The 21,222-nt window shown below is 43.3% G+C and overlaps 1 protein-coding gene across 1 annotated transcript; it reads left to right on the forward strand.

Moving 5' to 3' along the window:
* Positions 1 to 207: 207 nt before the first annotated feature.
* LOC117444126 (ribonuclease inhibitor-like) lies at positions 208 to 5,403 on the forward strand (the record flags this gene model as incomplete). The annotated part of the gene is made up of 5 exons (XM_034079822.1): positions 208 to 381; positions 937 to 1,110; positions 1,258 to 1,431; positions 4,420 to 4,466; positions 4,593 to 5,403. Coding segments are annotated over 5 exons (1,117 nt in total), but the record flags the coding sequence as incomplete, so codon positions are not given.
* Between the last annotated feature and the right edge of the window lie 15,819 nt (positions 5,404 to 21,222).

Here is a 21,222-nt window from a genome sequence, read left to right on the forward strand (position 1 = left end):
CCGGCTAAGCGAAAATCCTGCTTCATAGTATACCCCCCAGGTCCAAGACTTGACATAACAATATCATCAACATTGGCCCCACAGATGTTAAGCAGTAAACTGTTGTACATTTGATATAAGGAATAATGTGCGATAAGGAAGTCATTAATGAAAAAGAACATGCTGAAGTTATTGTTTTTATGTTGTTGTTTATTATTTTCTCCTCAGACTGAGTGGCTGTGAGCTGTCAGAGAGAAGCTGTGAAGCTCTGTCCTCAGTCCTCAGCTCCCAGTCCTCTAGTCTGAGAAAGCTGGACCTGAGTAACAACGACCTGCAGGATTCAGGAGTGAAGCTGCTGTCTGCTGGACTGGAGAGTCCTCACTGCACTCTGGAGACTCTCAGGTCAGGATCATCAACATGTTCAGCCTATGGACTTTTGAATTCTTATTCATATCAATGGTTTAATTCCTACTTTTCTCTACCAAAATGATTTTGAAATAGTTATGTTAGTCAAACTCTCAGGTCAGGATTCTTCAACATGTTGAGCTTCCTTTTGAATATGTATTGATATATTGGGCTGCTGTTGCCCAGAAGGGAAATAGGTGAGGACCAAGGGGAGGGTTATTGATTCGATCCCCTCGCCATGAGGTTAACATGTCAAAGTGTCCTTGGGCAGGATACTTGACCCCAAATTATTTTCTCGACATTGTTTTGAAGTGTTTGTTAGTTGCTTCAGTTAAAGCATAAGCTGAAATAACATCAATGATTACTGGATGAGTTTTCTAAGTTCACTGTACTCAACTTATTTTTCAACCCAGTTGAAATTGTCAATTTTCAGACCCTATGTAACATAATATAACATCATTTACAGTTCTTCTGTTTTGCCCAGGGAAACATGTTATATAAACACATAGTTCACTTTAATATTTGCTTCTATTTCTTATATTTTTTCCTCAGACTGAGTGTCTGTAACCTGTCAGAGAGAAGCTGTGCAGCTCTGTCCTCAGTCCTCAGCTCCCAGTCCTCTAGTCTGAGAGAGCTGGACCTGAGTAACAACGACCTGCAGGATTCAGGAGTGAAGCTGCTGTCTGCTGGACTGGAGAGTCCACACTGTACTCTGGAGACTCTCAGGTCAGGATTCATCAACATGTTAAACTTATAGTCAGTTAAATTGCGATTTACATTAATGATGGATGAACTCATAACCTTTTGTTGCATCTGCTATAACATTTGTTATTGTTTTTTTACTCTCTCTTGTTTGAACTTGTGTGTGTTCAGGCTGTCAGGCTGTCTGGTCTCAGAGGAAGGCTGTGTTTCTCTGGCTTCAGCTCTGAGCTCCAACCCCTCCCATCTGAGAGAGCTGGACCTGAGCTACAATCATCCAGGAGACTCAGGAGAGAAGCTGCTGTCTGCTGGACTGGAGGATCCTCTCTGGAGACTGGACACTCTCAGGTATTATAAACATATACAGTGGAGGAAATAAGTATTTGATCCCCTGCTGATTTTTTAAGTTTGCCCAAAGACAAATACATTAACAGTCTATCATTTGAATGGTAGGTTTATATAAACATTGAGAGTAAGAATATCAAAAAGAAAATCCAGAAATTGACATTATATAAAAGATAAAAATGTATTTGCATTTTACGGTGGGAAATAATTATTTGATCAACAAACAAGGATTCTGGCTCCAACAGACCCGTTAAATGATTCATCTTCCTTTAAGAAAGTACTCCTGATATCAACTTGTTACCTGTATAAAAGACACCTGTCCACAGAATCAATCAATCAGATTCCAACCTCTCCACCATGGGCGAGACCAAAGAGCTGTCTAAGGACCTCAGGGTGAGACTGTAGACCTGCACCAGGCTGGGATCGGCTACAAGGCCATCAGAAAGCTTCTTGGTGAGAAGGAGACAACTGTTGGTGCGATTATTCAGAAGAATAATGTGTTTGTTTCTAATTGGAAGAATCACAAAATGAGCATCAATGGCCCTCGGTCTGGGCTCCACACAGGATCTGGCCCCGTGGGGTTTTGATGATCATGATAAAGGTGAGGGATCAGCCAAGAACTACACGGAGGAACTTGTTAATGATCTCAAGGCAGCTGGGACCACAGTCACCAAGAAATCTATTGGTAACACACTACACCAGGAGTCGGCAACCTTTTTGATATGAAGTGCCTTTAAAAACAATGAATTGTGATCAGTGTGCCGACGATCGCGAACTGTCAACAGGAGGGCGGTGTATGGACCTCTTTCACCTGTCAGCGCAACTTACATGATGCAGTTTAAACACATTTAAATAATTGGTTTATACTGCATAATAATAATAATAATAATAATAATTAAAGCTGCATGCAGCGTTGAGCGGGTCTTCGACGTTCCGCAGGCTGTTGTCCGCACGTCGACGTGTCTAGGTGTCTCGAGGACTCGGCCGTTGGAAAACGTGGGAAGCTTCAGGCCGATCGGACAATGTATTTGAGTTACAGCAGTAACACAAACCGCCCACGTGACTGGGCTCACGCGGCCTATCAGCCGTCAGTATTTCCGAACATTTTCTGTGCTTTTCCCTGTTTTTGGGTGTTTTTCGCAGGTTTATCGGTCGCTTCGCCGACCTAGGTCTCAGACCCTAATAATAATAATGCCATTCTGTGATTCTCCAGAACACACAGATGGCCAGTCCGCCCCTGTGTAGCATATTATTTCGATAAGAGATGAGCAGATCGCCACTGGGCTTTCAACTAATGACACAGCCACGCACAAACTGCGGCATTTGTACAGGTCCTTATGGGTACTGCAGTTTGTGAAGTGTTTCCTCCGCACCACGGAGGAATGAACCATCTGCAGTTTGACAATGAACATCTGAATGATTCAGAGAAGGCTTGGGAGAAGGTGATGAGGTCACAAAATGTTGATCTTTGGCATCAAGTCGACCCGCTGTGTTTGGACGAAGAGAGATGCTGACTATAACCCTCAGAACACCATCTCCACCGTCAAGCATGGAGGTGGAGACATTCTGCTTTTGGGGTGTTTCTCTGCTAAGGGGACAGGAGCACTTCTCTGCATCGAGGAGAGGATGGACGGGGACATGTCCCGTGACATCTTGGCTGATAGCCTCCTTCCCTCAGCCAGGACACTGACCATGGGTCATGGAGGGGTCTTCCAGCCGGACAATGACCCTGAACATACGGCCAAGGCAACACAGGAGAGGCTAAAGAAGAAGCACCTTGAGGTGAGGGAGGGTCCTAGCTAGTCTCCAGACCTTAATCCCATAGAGAATCTGTGGAGGGAGCTGAAGCTTGCAGAGGCCGAGCATCAGCCTCAAAACCTGAAGCATTTGGATCTTCAGAGAGGAGTGGACCAACATCCTTCTTGAGATGTTCACAGACCTGGAGACCAACAAGAAGCGTCTGACCTCTGTGTGACCTCTGTGTGACCTCTGTGTGACCTCTGTGTCCAACAAGGGTTTCTCCATCCAAGTCCTAACACATGTTCTGCAAGCGGATCAAATACTTATTTCACTCAGTTAAATGCAAATCCATTTTATCTTTTATATAATGTCTATTTCTGGATGTTCTTATTGATATTCTTTCTCTCACTGTTTATATAAACCTACCATTAAAATGACAGACTGGTCATTTCTTTGTGGGTAAACTTACAAAGTCTGCAGGGATCAAGTACGTATCTCCTCCACTGTGTGTATGCCAAGACAAAAACATTGAAGGGAACTAAAGACAGTGATAAGACTCAGGCAGCAGCTCTGTGTTTGCAGAGAAGACATGACAACAAGAAATACATCTTTATCATTTTAGATTCTGATCTCGATTTCAATGCTCATTTTAATTTGCTGACCAAAACTGCTTTTATCATTTTGGCTTTAGAGTCAAAATCCATCCAACAACCTAAACACAGCAGAGATCATCCCACTCCTGATGGACACGATCTGCACTGGCTCCTGTAGCTGAACTGATTCTGAAGTGCTTCTTCTGTTTCTAAAGCACTCAATGGCCCCTCCCTCTTTTAGAAACAATGAGGAACTATCACATGTCCTGTGAATTCATCTCATAATAATAAGTGGTATGTGTAAAGCAGCTTTCATTGCTCAAAGCAGACCCAAAGTGCGTTGCATGAAAGATGCTTTTAAATAAAGTTCATGTATTTCCCTCTTCAGATTCCAGGTAGAGAAACACTCATTGACTGCTGCTCGCAGATGCTGAGGGAACACTAACTGAACACTGATCAACTCTTACATCTCATTCTCTGATCAGTAATCATTGAAGTTAATGAGCTTTATTTATCGGCTGATAAGATGTTCGACTGATCTAAAATGATATCGTGAACATGTAGGTTCATCTGTGGAGAATAACAAAGCTCTGAGTGTGAGAGTGATGTAATGTCCATGTCTCCATGCTGCTCTGACCCCCCCCCCCCCCTCTTTCAGGATGGAGCCTGCTGGAGTCCGATGGCTGAGACCCGGTCTGAGGAAGTGTGAGTGGGGTTTCATTTGATTCATGAAAACAAAGAAGCCTCCATCTTGAAATATAACCTTCATCCTCAAAGAGTCAATAAATGAACAGCTGATAGATGAATAACTGCTGCTGTTCCTCTCCTCAGATTCCTGTGAACTCTCACTCGACACAAACACAGCAAACTGGAACCTCAAACTGTCTGAGGACAACAGGACAGTGACACGTGTGAAGGAGAAGCAGCCATATCCTGATCATCCAGAGAGGTTTGATGTCTGGCCTCAGCTGATGTGCAGAGAAGCTCTGACTGGTCACTGCTACTGGGAGGTCGAGTGGAGAGGAGGGGTTCATATATCAGTGACTTACAGAGGAATCAGGAGGAGAGGAGGCGGAGAGGACTGTTTGTTTGGAGAGAATGATCAGTCCTGGAGTCTGATCTGCTCTGATGGTGGTTACTCTGTCTGGCACAATAACACAGTAACACAGATCACCTCCTCCTCCTCCTCCTCCTCCTCCTCCTCCTCCTCTGGTAGAGTAGCAGTGTATCTGGATCGTCCTGCTGGCTCTCTCTCCTTCTACAGAGTCTCCTCTGACAGACTGATCCATCTCCACACCTCCAGAACCACATTCACTGAACCTCTCTACGCTGGCTTTGGGTTCTGGTCTGGTTCCTCAGTGTCTCTGTGTCCTCTGTAGGAGGAAGAGTCTCCTCCTGTTCCAGAGACTTCCTCCCTGCTGCCCAGAGAGTTCAGTCTGTTCAGGATCACAGCTGATGAATAATTGTAACTGTGTGTTTTTACTTATTGTGATTCTTTATTATTAATAATGTCTTCCTGCTTTGTTGTATTTTAATATACAGTCTACTCTTTTCACTTTATCTGCACTTTACTTCTGTTGATGTAATAATGTAGATTTCCACTTTTTGGGACGAATAAAGGAATTCTGATTCTGAAAATATGCTTTGCTTCAGATTCAATATCTTCGCTGTGATTCAGGAAAGTGCTACAAACATCACTTCACACACAAATACGGATAGAAATCCAACAATCCAATGTATACTATAGGACAGTAAACCAAAAACATTGTTTAAAACTGGAGAGATTAAAAAATATGCATAAATAATTAAAATAAGATATGAATGAACAACACAAATAAAATACGTTACATTAATTTGTTATTGGCTATGGTAGGTTATTGGCATGGGAAGAGCTTCCTATTCACATAATCCTGGCCAGTGGTTCCGGATGGGGTCCTGATACGTATGTGGCACCCGTCTATTGCACCCACACAGGAACTGAATGCCGGGCTGTTGGCCAACTGCTGGAAGCCCTGCCCGACCTCCTCCAGCTCTGGACCAGCAGGCAGCTTGATGAGGGAATGCCGGAGAGCAGCGATGTCCTCCACTCCCTGGTGGACCAGTCTGTGGACCGTGGAGAGGGGTACCCGAAAGGCCCGGGACACCACACTGTATGACAAACCGTGTGCCAGCCAGTACACGGTCGTCAAGACAGTCATGTGGTGTCCCCAGGCCTGTCTCCTCTCAGGCCCCAGACACCGCATCAAGGCCTCCAGGGAGTCTCGGCGGATCCTGAAGTCCTTCAGCAGGCACCCATCACCCTCGAAGTACAGTTTAAGCAGTGGGACACTGCTGTTCAAACGTTTGTACTGAGAGGGTGAACCTACAGGAACAATAACATGTACAGAGATCAATACCTTTATCCAGCAAACTAAACTCCTTTATCCCGCAATTTAAACTGCACATAAATATTCTGTCATAAGGAATAAAGCCATGGCTAAATCTGGCACATTTGATGGTCTCAAGTGCTCGTGTTAACTAATGTGCATGGTCCCTTCTTGAATAAATACAACTCCATCATCCAAAACACAACTGTCTCTTTGACAAACATGCTTTTTCTCTGACTCTCTGGCTCAGGCCTATATGTGTCACGATTGTCTTGCTACAAGTAGTTGGTAATTTTTGTATTCCAATTAAAAAAGCCAGCTATTTTTCAACCATTTCAAACATTTGTAAACAAACACTCAAATACCTCAAGATGAAGCAGGATGGCATTGCGCATTCTCGCTTTCCAGCGCTGGGAACGGCGTCTTTCCTCACGGGATTTAGTTTTCTGCTCGTGCCACTGCCATAAGGCACACACTATTGCGGTCTTCATTCTCAATATTGAGACTATAAATCAGAGTGTACCTGGACCTTATATAGGCTGTCAGGTCCCTCATGATTTGGTAATTGATTAGAAATGTGGTGCAGGTGTTTTGTCAAAGACGTGTGACTTGATGACTTATCATCTCATTAAGCCTAGTTTAAAAAGGTAAACATACTGTGTATAGTTTATCGACAGTCATTGGGTTTTTTAGGCGTTTGTGTGTGTGCATGTGTGAATATATCAAACGTATATAGCACTTTATTGAGTATTTTCATACTAATATTTTAGTGCGCCACAATACAGAAGAGATGCAGGCCTGTGTTACATTATACATATTCATACATTCTTGACATACTATGCCTTGTTGCTAATTGAATTAAAAGTAAATATGTGGGGAAACAATGTTCAGCTGATCTAACAGAGATTATAAAATATGACAAAACACTCGACAGCTGATGCAGCTGTTGCCACGTAATAATGAACGGACGTCGCTTTAATATATATATATTAAATTAAGAAATTAACATCGATTTTTTTTAATACAATAAAATAATATACTTGAAGCAAAATGTATAAAGACATAAAGAAACGTTTTTATTCAAACAAAAAATAAAACGTTTTTTAAAAAAAAATAGAGATATTGATAAAAATACAAATTAAATATATAGAAATAGATATATATATATATATATATAGAAAGACTTTTAAACAAATATTAAAGAGTTTTTTTTGTTCGTTTTGAAGTGTAAAAGACAAAAATATAAATAAATATGATGAAAAATTACATAAAAACTTTACAAAAATATTATTTAAAAACCAATCATTATATTAAAATACATTAAAAAGTGGATGTACTTTGTGATTTGGCCACTCAGTCGTGTACAAAGCTTTTCTGTTTTTGCTTTCAGAAAGAGACAGTTTGTGGCTCAGTGGTTGGCGCAGATTCAAGATTCAAGGCTTTCATTGTCATGTGTGCATAGCTACCGTTTAGTTATGACAGTGAAGATCTGAGGTCACAGGCTCCTCCATCAGAGCAACACAGATAACACAGATACAATACATCTTTAAAAAAATACAGAAAAAGAGAAGATTTAAAAAAGAAAGAAAACCTCTCTGAAACAGGAACGCTCTCTGGGCTTCTGTTACAACAACAACAACAACAACAACAACAACAACATAGGGTATTGTTGTTTCTTGCAGTTGTTTTTGGCGAGAGAGAGACATTGGCCCTTTCTCAATTCATCAAATCCCCCTCCTCGACTCCTCGACTCCTCGGTCCTCCGGTAGTGACCCGGAAATTAATTTTAGCGCGCCATGTTGACATCTCATTTCTCTAAATGCACTTCGAGGACCGAGGACCGAGCATCGAGCGTCGAAGCTGGTTCAACCTAACCTGGATATGTTTGAGTTAGCCGGTTGGCCTAATCCAAAACATACGCGCTCTCGCTAAACTGTACTACGACGCTGGTTATCAAGTGGATCGCTCAAGCCAGCCGTGTCCTATCTAGTTAGGTGCGCGTTCACATGAAAGGGGTGGTATTTGGAGCATTCGACCAATCACAAACATGGAGAAGCCTACTGACAGCGCAGCGTCATACTTCCTGAATGAAAAGTGAACTTTAATACTAGTCAAAAATGAAGAAGTTAAACTTTAAACATCCATGACTGAAACACTTGATCAGGATCAAAGCCTCAGAGCTGCACCTGCAAGGTGAACACAGCTGGAAAAAGAAAAAGTGTTTGAATGCGTACATTAACAGGTTCATGATATCACTGCCCGTCTAAAACACGATCTGACTTCAATTACATTTGTCTCGATTGTTTCGTCAACTTATGTGTTGCTTAAAATAATCCTTCTGCATCCAGTCTGTGACACTGTGAGTGTTGAACGGCCAGACACGGCTCAGCTGACTCAGATCAGGAGATATGTGATACATTATGAAGTGATATGCCGCGGACTGTACTTAATGTACTCTGATCCGGTTACTTATGTTGTGGCAGATATTTAAGAGCTTTCTTAACGCTAATGTTCTAATAGTCAGATTGCTCTGAAGATGGAGGTGATATTCTATTAATGTTCACGTTCACACAGTCGGTGATTTTTGCCGGCCGTCTTTCCTGCGACGGCAGTTTTTCTGTATTTCCTTTCTCCTGTGATATGACTTGCTCGCTTTAAACTCCGCACACTGAGCTCTGATTGGTCAGCAGGCGGTGCTTTCACTGAGTTGAGCTCTTAGCCTGCAACCTAACCTGGTCCCGACCAGGTTAGCTGCTTAGCATATATTACCATGGAGATCTAGCCTGCTAAAAAGAGAACCAGCTTCGGATGACCGGAAAGCCGGAGTTTTCCCTGAATTTAGCCGCTAAGCGAAAATCCTGCTTCGTAGTATACCCCCCTGGAGGAGCTATAACCGAGGATACACTGATGGGTCCTCCACGGTCCTCCACGGCTCCTTTGTGGATGCATTTCCGGCAACAGAGATGTTTCAAAGAGTCGTGACGCACGGCCGGACTTATCTCAGCCAATGACAGCTCTGCATGCATCCCCTGGATATTATTTTATTAACTGCTTTCATCGCGACTCGATGTTTACAGTGAGAACAGCTGTGAGGTCCGTGTAGAAAGCAGAGCAGAGTGTATAATATATATCACTCAGTAGAACAGGTCTACTCTTTTTATTTGCTTTAGTTTAGTAGATATCTACAAACAAAGAGTCGATATTTTTATAAAACCATTTAGTGCTTCACAATAAAATACACAACGGCTGTAGCCTGTTTTAGGAGCTGTATGTGCGTGCGTGTGGTGTAGGTGTGTGTGGTACAGTGTGTGCGTCGATGCAGCGGGCAGACCGGTCTCAGTTGGTTTGGTGTCTTCTGCTTACTTTTAATACTTGTAAATACAACTTTTGGCCCGTAATTTATTTTCCTCATTGTAGCGACCAGAGAGAGGGGGGGGGGATATATCCAGTCTCTGATAGTGTTACGTTATTATGAGAGTGCTCTGTTTGATTCTAAAATTGTATATATTTATATAAATATATACATATATATGTGTGTGTGTGTGTCCGCATCTGTAGCCTGTTATTGTCTCATTACACCGCACTGTGAATGAATCAAAGTAAATATAGAAGTGGTCTTGAACACATCTGTCCATCAGACAGAGGGCTGCTGTGCCTCCTGTCATCATTAATGGACGTCTCTTTAAAATGACCGCTCAGAGGAGAGGAGTTCTCATTTCTCTAACCGCCTGCTGCTTCCCCTCCTCTCTCCTCGGTTCCCCTCCTCGGCTCCTCCGTTCGCATCTCCTGTGGGCGGGACTAAGTATCGAGGATAGGAGTTGAGGAGGGGAGTCGAGGAGGGGAGTTCGAGAAATGAGAAAGGGCCTTAGTTTAACCGTATGACGAATAAATAAATAAAAAATACAATACAAATAAATAATGATAATAATAATAATAAAGAAATAGAAATACTATAAAAACTAAAATAATCACAATTATAATAGTAAGAAATAATAATTAAAAAATTAAAAAACATACAAATAATTATAATAATAGAAAAATAAATAATAATAATAATAATACAATTAAAAAAGGAAAATAATAATACAAAAAATATAAAGTAAATAAACTCCTGAGGGACGGTCCCCCATCTCCAAACAATCTTTTATTAAATTAAGAAATTCACATTTATTTTGTGTTTGATTTGTTTTGCAATATAATAATAAACATGAAACAAAATGTATAAAGAAATAAAAAATAAAACGTTTAAAAAAATGAAAAATAAATAAAACAAGATAGTGATACAAATTAAAATTAAATACATTTAAATAAATATTCGTTTTAAAGTGTAAAAGACAAAACTATAAATGAATATGATAAAACATTACATAAAAACTTTACAAAATATTATTAAAAAACTAATCATAAAATACATTAAAAAAATATTAAAAGGGGGATGTACTTTGTGTTTTGGCAACTCAGTCGTGTACAAAGCTTTTCTGTCTGCTGCTTTCAGAAAGAAACAGAAACCAGTTCAGTGGTCGGCGCAGATTCAAGGCTTTCATTGTCATGTGTACATAGCTACAGTGTAGTTATGACAATGAACATCTGAGGTCACAGGCTCCTCCAACAGAGCAACACAGATACAATAGTACAAGTAAATAAAATAAAATAGAATATAGTGGAAATGGTGCAGCCCATAAGCAGTGCCGCTGTGTGAAAGAGGGCTCAAACCCTGAGCCAGGTAGACGAACACATACTGGACTCTGAATACAAATAAAATCTCTCTACAGAACTACAGAAAAGGATAGGGGACACGTCTGCTCCCCCATGAAGTGGAAACTCTGTACAGATCTTAAGCTTTGCCTAACGTTGGCTGTAACATAATAAACTTCTAATGTACTGAAGACTGGTGTTTACATGGTGTTTGTCCTCGGTTCCCCTCCTCCACTCCTCCACTCTTATCTCCTGTGGGCGGGACTAAGCCGCGAGGATAGGAGTCGAGGAGAGGAGTCGAGGAGGGGAGTTGAGGAGTGGAGTCGATGAGAGGAGTCGAGGAAAGGAGTCGAGGAGGGGAGTCGAGGATAGGAGTCGAGGAAAGGAGTCGAGGAGGGGAACATTATAATTGAGAAAGGGCTATAGGTTTTGAAATGTCATTGGGATAACAAGTAGAGGTCGTAGAGACAGGCTTTAATGCCCTCTGAGAGTCTTCATTCATAAGACTAGCGTTACGGGGCGGGATGAGTGTCTTCCTAGTTGGTTACGTTAGAAAGATATTGACAGATCAATAACTCAAACACAATAGTCGTCTCTGAACAACCACAGTAAGGTAGACAACAAGCTCTAACCCCTCTTTTCTATCAAAACAAGTAAATACACACCGTCCTCCGAGCTGCTCAACTTCTATCTGAATGCAGGGACCGTCTACAAAGTCCAACACCGAAAAATTATGATAAAAAGGTATTCAATAATTCAATACGTTATTTATTATTATCAATAACCCCTCTGATATTCAGTAAAGTGCTTCCAGTTCATGTTCACATAAATGGCCAAATGATTCAAATTAATCGTTCAAATTCACTGATAGGTTTAAAAATGTCGTGCAATTAAAGCGTTATTTTTCTTTCAATTTATTTAGGATCTGTAAACAGTACCAGCTACTTCTACAATTTTGTAAAAATGTGTATCGCTTGTTTAAAAAGTATACTGCAAGTTTTTTTAACCATAGTGTACTTACTATTTGTTTTTAGTTATTGTGTCTCTTTAATATTAACAACGTTTGTTAACTTTGTTATATTTTAATATACAAACTACTCTTTTCACTTTTTCTGCACTAAACTGCTGCTGTTGTAATTCTGTGAATTTCCCCTTTTCTGGACAAATAAAGGAATTCTGATTCTGAAAATATTTTGTATTTGTTTTGCTCAATTTAAGTTAATATTGAACTAGAAAAAGATTCAATGACTGCGCTGTAATTCAGGAAAGGGCTACAAAAAGTCACTTTACACAAGCACGCAGATGAAAAAGAACAGCTTCACCGTACAGACGTATGAGTGTAGAACTGTAGAGCTCATCACTTCTTTCACTTCTGTATAAATCACATCTGTGTACCATATCACAAAGTTTAAAACATTTAATTTAAAAAAAAAAGCTATTTGTGAAGCTTGTATCAAGGCTTGTATCGTTTTGGGCCAGTGACGTCATCGATGACAAACAAAGCCTTGCTGCCCCTCAATACCACGTGACTGCTTCAGGAAGCGATACAGATCGGTTGAACCACAACGCTCATTTTACCCATGGATAATAAGAACGATATTACCCCTCCTGTACCCGGGCCCGGTGACACGATGGAATTAAGACAGCTCAGACCCTCACTTATATAGAGGTCGGAACATGTCATACTGTAAGTATAAATAAATAAAAGCATAAATAAATGTAGGAATAAAAACATAAATAAATGAATAAATACAGGAATAAATAGTATATCATTTTTTAAGGTTGATTCAGTGCGTGGGCTGTGGCTCAGCTGGAAAGCAGTTGACTATCAACCGCAGGGTCCCTGATTCAACGACTGGTCAATACGTATTTTTTGTTGTTTATAAAAGCTACAGCTAAATGAGATAATGTAGTTAATAAATGTATTCTTTGATACGATTTAGCCTTTCTCAGGCTTCAACATGGTTAAGTTTACGAATATTATAGAGGAATACAAATCCCTCTTTGCAATGTTTACCAGCCTCCTTAGGCTTTTCATTCACAATCATTAAACTGGTTGTGATTGAACCAGTTTAACCCTAACCCTAACCCTAACCCTAATCCCTAATCCCTAACCCCTAACCCTAACCCCTAACCCTAACCTGATGTGCCTATACATGGCTAAACGTGATAAACATGTATCCGAAAATAGTGCCTCATAATGCGGGTAGAGTCCCCTCAAACTCCCCTTACATTCCTCCAGAGACCAGTTCAAAAACTTAAAGTTTGTTAAGAACCATGCTGGTGGGTCTCCGGGCAACAAATGTATCCGAGCCAGAGTGCACATGGAGCGGATACATTCCTCCATGAAGTGAGACAGCCGTTTTTTTTCTGAGTCCTCTCAAAAACCGGGTTTCCGATTTCGTGCAGACAGTAGGCTGAAATTGATGAATGAATTTTTTTGACGGAGAAGGGGAGGCTTGGTTTCCCCTCTCCATTGTAAGTTGTAACGGGGGAGTGGAAAAGTGTCCGGGGCTTTGGCCCGAAGCGCCAAAGGGTTGAGCTTTTTTGAGCCCCTTCTCCGTTGGCACTCAGTAGTTTTTTCGAGAATTTTCTTAAACTTCATTTTTGATTATTTTAAGATATAATTGACCGTTTTCTTTACTTTGTTCTGCTTTCCATGGGTGGGGGCGCATGGCAGGCCGCCTATGAGCTCCCAAATTTGGCCAGGAACCTCCAGGATTTGTAGGCTAAGCTCCATAAACCAACAAAGTCTCCCAGAAATGTCACTTTTATAGCCCAAACATATATAATACAAATACATTTTAATAGTAAAAGGTACAATTGTGCTACGAATTACCCAGAATTTGATTTATATAGCCCCATGATAGTGAATACAAATCATTTTCATGGGAAAAAGTGTTAAAACGCCTGATTAAAGCATATACAGGACCCCCAGTGAGCTCCAGACTATGTGCATTGTGTTAGGGAACCATATTAATGATAGACTACATCATTTAAATGCAAAAATAATGATTACAATTCATTTTTAGGGGGACAACTGTGGAGAGGAGCCTGAAAATGACTCCAGCACCCCGGAGAAGCAGGCTGTGAGACCCACAGACACCCACAGAGACCCAGGGACCCAGGGACCCAGGGACCCATACACCCAGGGCACACCACTCCTCCTCTATTACCGAGGCTCTGATGTGGGCTAAAGTATTGTTAGAAACCGCTCAATATGTTCATAATGCTGGCAGCAGAGTGTGAATAGCTCCATGCAGCAAAATGCTCTTCCACAAAGACTGTACCCAGAGAGGAGGCTGCTTCACAGCACTTTATAACACAGGAAAGCAGCTTGAATCGTGGGTGAACAATGTTTAAATAGTGTGACACTCCCATGGCACTTGACAGCACTTTAGAACACAGGAAATAAACTTGAATCATGGGTACATGGGTCTTAAAATTGTATTAAACTGTTTAATTTGAGTGTCCATTTGACGGCATAAACTGATGGTCAAATGGACAGATTCGTGTCCATTTGACCGTCAGTTTATGTCGTCAAATGGACAAGAAGAGAAAAACTGCAAATTAAACTGTTAGCAGGTTCTCAGACTCACAGGCAAACATACAGAGATCCAGGGTGATGAACATGGCTTTTCTACCGAGGAATAAGTGGTCGAAACGCAGGGGAAAGTGGAGTGAATAGAGGCAGAGCGCAGCCAGAGAGAAGCGGGCTGTGAGACCCCGAAGAGCGCACCCAGAGAGCTCCTCTTGCACCCAGAGGACAGGCTTCTTCATCTCACTTTATAACCCAGGAAAGGAGCTTGAATCGTGGGTACATGAGTGTTAAAAGTGCATTAAAATTGTAATTCAAATGTACATTTGACTGCATAAACTGAGGGTCAAATGGACAAATTATGTACATTTGACCGTCAAATTTGTCCATTTGACCGTCACTGTATGTCGTCAAATGTACAAGAAGGTAAAAACAGCAGAGTCACTGCTATTAGCAAGGTATCAGACTCACAGGCACATATGAGGAGACTCTTCCTCATATGTGGTCAGTAATGTACTGCACAACATCACATGGGTAAATGAGCTCCGTAATGCCCTGCAATATTACATTTGGTTTATTTTCCAAAAAAGCCAGGAAAATACACCTATCTCCGTCATGGCCTGAACAATATCATTCTTTGTTTATTTCCATCATTCAGGCAAATACACATATCTTTGTCCGCTCCAGGAGCTTCAAAGTGCAGACTCCTGAGCTCCGTCATGTTTCGGCTGCCTCTGCTCCTCTCTTCTCTCCCTCCCCGGGACCAGCTCCCGCTCCCGCTGTAAAAGGCAGGTGCACGGGCACCCACTGCCACTCACTCTAAACCTGGCTCCTGAGCAGCGCGTTCTCCCCGGCAGTCCGCCAGCAGATGAAAAACACCCACCTCTCCGCCTCTTCCGAGGGAACCGCGTGGGGGGGTCTGCTGGAGGCTCCTGCCGGGTGCTCCGTCCTGTGTTTCACCGGGACCCGGCTCGAACACTCGGAACTCTGACTCCAGCGCGGTGTGAGACGTCCGTCCATGGGCTGAGCCTCGATCAGAAGGACTCAGGCCCCCGAGCGACATAAACTGACAAAGTCATCCAGAAATGTCACTTTAATAGCCCAAAAATACAAGTACATTTAAATAGTAAAAGGTACAATTGTGCTCCTAATTACCCGGAATTTGATTTATATAGCCCCATGATAGTGAATAAAAATCATTTTCATGGAAAAAAGTGTTAAAACACCTGATTAATATGTTTGTAATGCTGGCAGCAGGTTCACTGCTGTTAGCAGGGTCTCACACTCACAGGCACATAGGCAGAGATCCAGGGTGATGAACATGGCTTTTCTACCGAGGAATAAGTGGTTGAAACGCAGGGGAAAAGGCTTCCAACTTCGGCATTAATACACGGAGCAGACAGCGCACACAGCAGCAGGCAAAACATCACTTTTTAAGCCAGGAATAAGTGGTTGAAAGGCGGGGAAAAGTGGAGTGAATAGAGGGAGACACGCCCACTGTACACACAAGCCAATGTTACCCGGAGAAAAGTCTTCTAAACATGGGTGCGTTAATGTTAAAGTTCGGGGAAACTGTTTTAATTCAGGACAGACACATGCAGGGGGAGAAGATACAATGTTTACCCGCAAATAGTGTTGGAAACACGGGTAGATTTGATGTTGGAGCTTCATCTATTGGAATTTGAACGTATTACACTTGTGTCCAAATGAATACTTTTCTTGTCAATGCTGGTACACTAAACTGAACGGCAATTGGAGTATCATTTCCATTGAGATGCATTAAGCCATTTCGTCATCAGTTTCAATGTTAATTTTGTCCTTTTGACGCCATTTTCCATTACATTCCTCCAGAGGCACATTTGTAAAGTTAAAGTTTTGTGAGAACCAGGCTGGGGGGTCTTGAGGCACAAAATAAGGCTGACCCAGAGTGCATGGTGAGCGGACACTTCACCTCCGTGTTTTCTGAGTGCACCCAAAAACCGGGTTACCGATTTCGTGCAGACGGTAGTCCAAAATGTATGGATGAATATTGTTGACGGAGAAGGGGAAATGAAGCCCCGGACACTTTCCCCCTTCTCCGTTGCAACTTACAACGGAGAAGGGGAAGATAGGGCCCGAAGCCCCAAAGGGTTGAGCTTTTAAGAGATTGTCGAAAAAATGACTAAGTGCCAACGGGAGAAGTCCCGTTGGCACTTAGTCATTTTTTCGACAATTTTTTAAAACTTAATTTTTGATTATTTTAAGATATAATTAACCATTTTCCTCACTTTTTTCTTCTTTCCACGGGTGGGTGCGCCTGGCAGGCCACCTAAGAGCACTCACATTTGGCCTGCAACCTCCAGGATGTGTGGGCTAAGCTCCATAAACTGACAAAATCACCCAGAAATGTCACTTTCCTAGCCCAGAAATATATAATTAAAATACATTTAAATAGTAAAAGGTACAATTGTGCTCCAAATTACCCGGAATTGGATTTACATAGCCCCATGATAGTGATTAAAAATTATTTTCATCCGCCTATGCTGGACCCCAATGAGCTCCAGAGCATGTGCATTGTTTCAGGGAACCATATTAATGATAGAATAAATGCATTTAAATGCAAAAATAATGATTTTAAGTCATTTTAGGGGGAAAGTGGTGTAAATAGAGACAGAGTGTACCCAGACAGCAGCATGCATCACCTGGCTTTTCAATCCAGGAATAAGTGTTTGAAGCGTTGGGAAAAGTGGTGTAAATAGAGACAGAGTGTACCCAGAGAGCAGGAGGCAGCACCTGGCTTTTCAACCCAGGAAATAGTGTTTGAAACGTCGGCAAAAGTCCGAGACTGACCGTTAAAAGTCGAGTAAACTGTTTTAATTCAACAGGAGAGGGTCATTCACTCATTATTGTTGTTTTTAGTGAAGAAAACACATGAACCTCACAGGAGTCACTCCTCAGTTTATACTGTGTTTTGTTTCAATTAATGTTTCATTTAGTTACAAATATGTGAAATATCTGAACAACAAAGTGATCAAAAATCATTTTCTTCTTTATTGGAAACATTGAGAATTAGTTCTTATTTTATTTAATGTATTTGGGTCTACAACAGATGATACAAATGGTTGTGACAGTAAATGTGTAGGCTGCTAACAGAGGCGGGGGTGTGTGTGGAAATAACGGGGACAGAGCTGCCGTCAGACGATCAGCTGTGCATCGTCATCACAAACGGACGTCGCTTTCACGTGACGCTCCGGAGGAAAGGACGTCCCGTTGCTCTTAAAACTAATTTCCCTGCTTCTCGTGGTTTCCTTGCGTCTCTCCATGCTTCCCTGGTGGGAGGGACTAGACGCAGGGAAACGACGCAAGTGAGGGACGCAAGGAATCCATTTAACCGAAGTGAGAAGGGCCCTGCTCTGTCCCCGTTGTTTTACACACACCCCCGCCTCTGTTAGCACACATTTACTGACACAAACATGTGTATCATCTATTGTAGACCCAAATACATTAAATAAAATAAGAACTCATTCTCAAAAAAGATAAACGCCATTCTTAAAATGTATAGATGAAAAAAGCGATCATGAAAATGTTTCCAATAAATGAAGAAAATTATTTTTGACCACTTTGTTGTTCAGATATATCACATATGTGTAACTAAATGAAACATTAATTGAAACAAAACACGGTATAAACTGAGGAGTGACTCTCGTGAGGTTCATGTATTTTCTTCACTCCGCTGGGAAACTGCTCTCATGTTAAGAAGCATCAGATCAGTGCATGCACTGCATCGTCCAATCAGTGAGCGATACACAGTAAGGGGGCGGGGCGAGTGTCTGAGGATTTCATCGAAGGATGGTCTGGTGGTTCCTCGATTATAGCTCCTCCATTATCGCTCCTCGCTCCTCGATCCTTGGTCCTCCGGCAAAAATAAGGCCATGGGACGCTACTCAAGATGGCGCAGACAAATCAACTTCCGGTGAGACCGAGACCGAGGAGTGAGGAAATGAAAAATAAGAGAAGTGAGAAGGGCCCCTGGTCTGTTCTCAGCTGTGTGCGTCACTCTTTAGTGTCCCCTGTGTGATGTTTAGATACTACTGGGACCCCAAAGCAGAGACTGACAAAAAATAAAGTTTCAAAAACTTTAATAAACAAGGTAATCCAAGGCAGGTACTGACGACAGGGAGCTTGGCTGGCCGTAGTAAACCAAAAACAAAGCTGCGGGAAAACGTTTCCGACCAAAACTCAAAAAGAACTCCTTAACCAACTACAACAGACTCCAGGCTGCAGAAAGGCACTCTGGACCGCGGGACAGCATGAAAAATACTCTGGCAGAGAAGTGAGGTGAGGGCCAGGCTCTTAAAGAGCAGGTAATCAAGTGAGTGGGGACAGGTGTGCCTCATCTGCAGCCAGGAGTAACCAGCCACGCCCCCCTGTCACACACCAGCCCTGCAGAGACAGAAAGACAGAGTAGTGAGGGGTAAAAGGAGCACACAACAAGTTAAACACAAAAACAACAAAAGCCCCATGCAAAACATAACAGTACCCCCCCCTCAAAGGACGCCTCCTGGCGGCCCTACCAGGACTATCCGGGAAAACGGACATAAAAGTCTCTCAAGAGTTTTGGGTCCAAAATCAGCGAGCGAGAAACCCATTGTCGCTCCTCTGGCCCATACCCCACCCAATCCACTAAATACTGGTATCCACGGCCCCACCTTCGAACCTTCAGCAACCTCCGTACAGTGAAGGCCGGGTGGTTGTCGATGAGCCGGGGGGGTGGAGGGGGTTTGGTTGGAGGGCAAAGAGGGCTGCAGGAAACTCTCTTAAGGAGTGACACATGAAAAGTGGGGTGCACCTTCAAGGCAAGAGGCAACTTAAGCCTAACCACACTAGGATTGATGACCCGTTCTATCTCATAAGGTCCAATGTACCTGGGAGTGAGTTTCCCAGAATCCGTTTGAAGAGGGATGTCACGGGAGGAAAGCCAAACCTTCTGGCCCGGTTGGTAATCCGGAGCTGGTCGTCGATGACGATCCGCCATCCTCTGGTTCCGGGCGGAGGTGCGGGTAAGAGCTGCCGGGCTCACGCCAGACTCTGCGGGCTCGCCGAAGATTGCCCCTGTACTGAGGGAACTGCCACCTCTCTCTCTTGAACCGGGAAAAGGGGAGGTTGGAAGCCGTTGGAAGCCATAAAGGGTGACATACCTGTGGCAGAGCACACCAGGGAGTTGTGGGCATACTCAACCCATGGCAGATGAAGAGACCATGAGGCTGGGTTTCGAGAGGCAACACAACGAAGAGCCGTTCCCAGGTCCTGATTTGCCCGCTCCGTCTGGCCATTGGTTTGGGGATGGTACCCAGAGGACAAACTGGCCGACGCCCCCAAGGCCCGACAAAAGGCCTTCCAAACTTGGGAGAAAACTGCGGACCCCTGTCTGAAACAATATCCTGAGGGATACCATGCAGCCTAAAAACATGCTGGGTGAGAAGAGTGGCAGTCTCGAGGGCAGAAGGTAGTTTAGGCAGGGGGACAAAGTGCACAGTCTTAGAGAAACGGTCAACGATGGTCAGAATAGTGTCGTTCCCGTCTGATGGTGGGAGACCAGTCACAAAATCCACCGCAATGTGGGACCAGGGCCGGTGGGGAATGGGAAGTGGGCGAAGAAGGCCAGCGGGGGCCTGATGTGAGGCCTTGCTGCGGGCACAGACGGAACAAGCTGAGACATACTCCTTCGTGTCTGCGGACATAGTGGGCCACCAGAAAGCGTTGTCGAATTAGAGCCAGGGTCAGATGAAAACCTGCATGGCAGGCAACTTTGGACGTGTGTCCCCACTGGAGCACTGGAGATCTAACATCGGGGGAAAACGAACAGCCGGTCTGGTGGACAATCCTGAGCCGCTGGATGGTCCTCCTGGGCCTCCTGGACCACCCTTTCAATCTCCCATCTAGCTGCTCCCACGACACAGGAAGATGGCAGAATGGTTGCATCCCTTGAGTCCTCCACTGGGGAAGCGAACTGCCGGGACAAGGCGTCGGCCTTCACATTCCTGGAGCCAGGCCGGTAGGTCAAGGTGAAGTTGAACCGTCCCAGGAAGAGAGCCCACCGAGCCTGGCGTGAGTTGAGCCTGCGTGCAGAGCGAAGGTAAGACAAATTCTTATGGTCCGTCCATACTATAAAAGGATGGTTGGCTCCCTCCAGCCAGTGCCTCCATTCTTGAAGGGCCAGAACCACTGCCAGCAACTCCCGATTACCAACGTCGTAATTCCTCTCAGCAGGGGTCAGTCGACGAGAGAAGAACGCACAAGGGTGGAGCTTCTGGTCTGCGGGGGAATGCTGGGATAAAACTGCCCCCACTCCAGAATCAGAGGCATCCACCTCCACCACAAACTGGACCCCTGGATCAGAATGAGAGAGCACAGGAGCAGTGGCAAACAGACATTTCAGTTTTACAAAAGCTGCCTCAGCTGCAGGAGACCACTCAAAAGGCAACTTGACAGAGGTGAGTTTAGTCAGAGGCACTGCTACCCTACTATAGTCCCGAATAAACCTTCTATAAAAGTTGGCAAAGCCCAGAAACCTTTGCAACTGCTTCCTGTTAGAGGGAGTGGGCCACTCGGTCACTGCTTGGACCTTGGCGGGGTCAGTCCTTAATTGTCCCTTGTCGACGATAAAACCCAGGAAACTCACAGAAGAGGCATGAAAATCGCACTTCTCAGCCTTAACGTACAGTCTGTTCTCAAGAAGTCTCTGCAGTACCAGCCTAACATGCTGGACATGCTCCTGAAGAGTGCGAGAGAAGATAAGGATGTCATCAAGGTACACAAAAACAAACCTGTTTAACATGTCACGCAATACATCATTAATCATAGCTTGAAAAACCAGGTGCGT

The sequence above is a fragment of the Pseudochaenichthys georgianus genome, unplaced genomic scaffold (assembly GCF_902827115.2).
Source record: "Pseudochaenichthys georgianus unplaced genomic scaffold, fPseGeo1.2 scaffold_739_arrow_ctg1, whole genome shotgun sequence".
Taxonomy (NCBI): Eukaryota; Metazoa; Chordata; class Actinopteri; order Perciformes; family Channichthyidae; genus Pseudochaenichthys; species Pseudochaenichthys georgianus.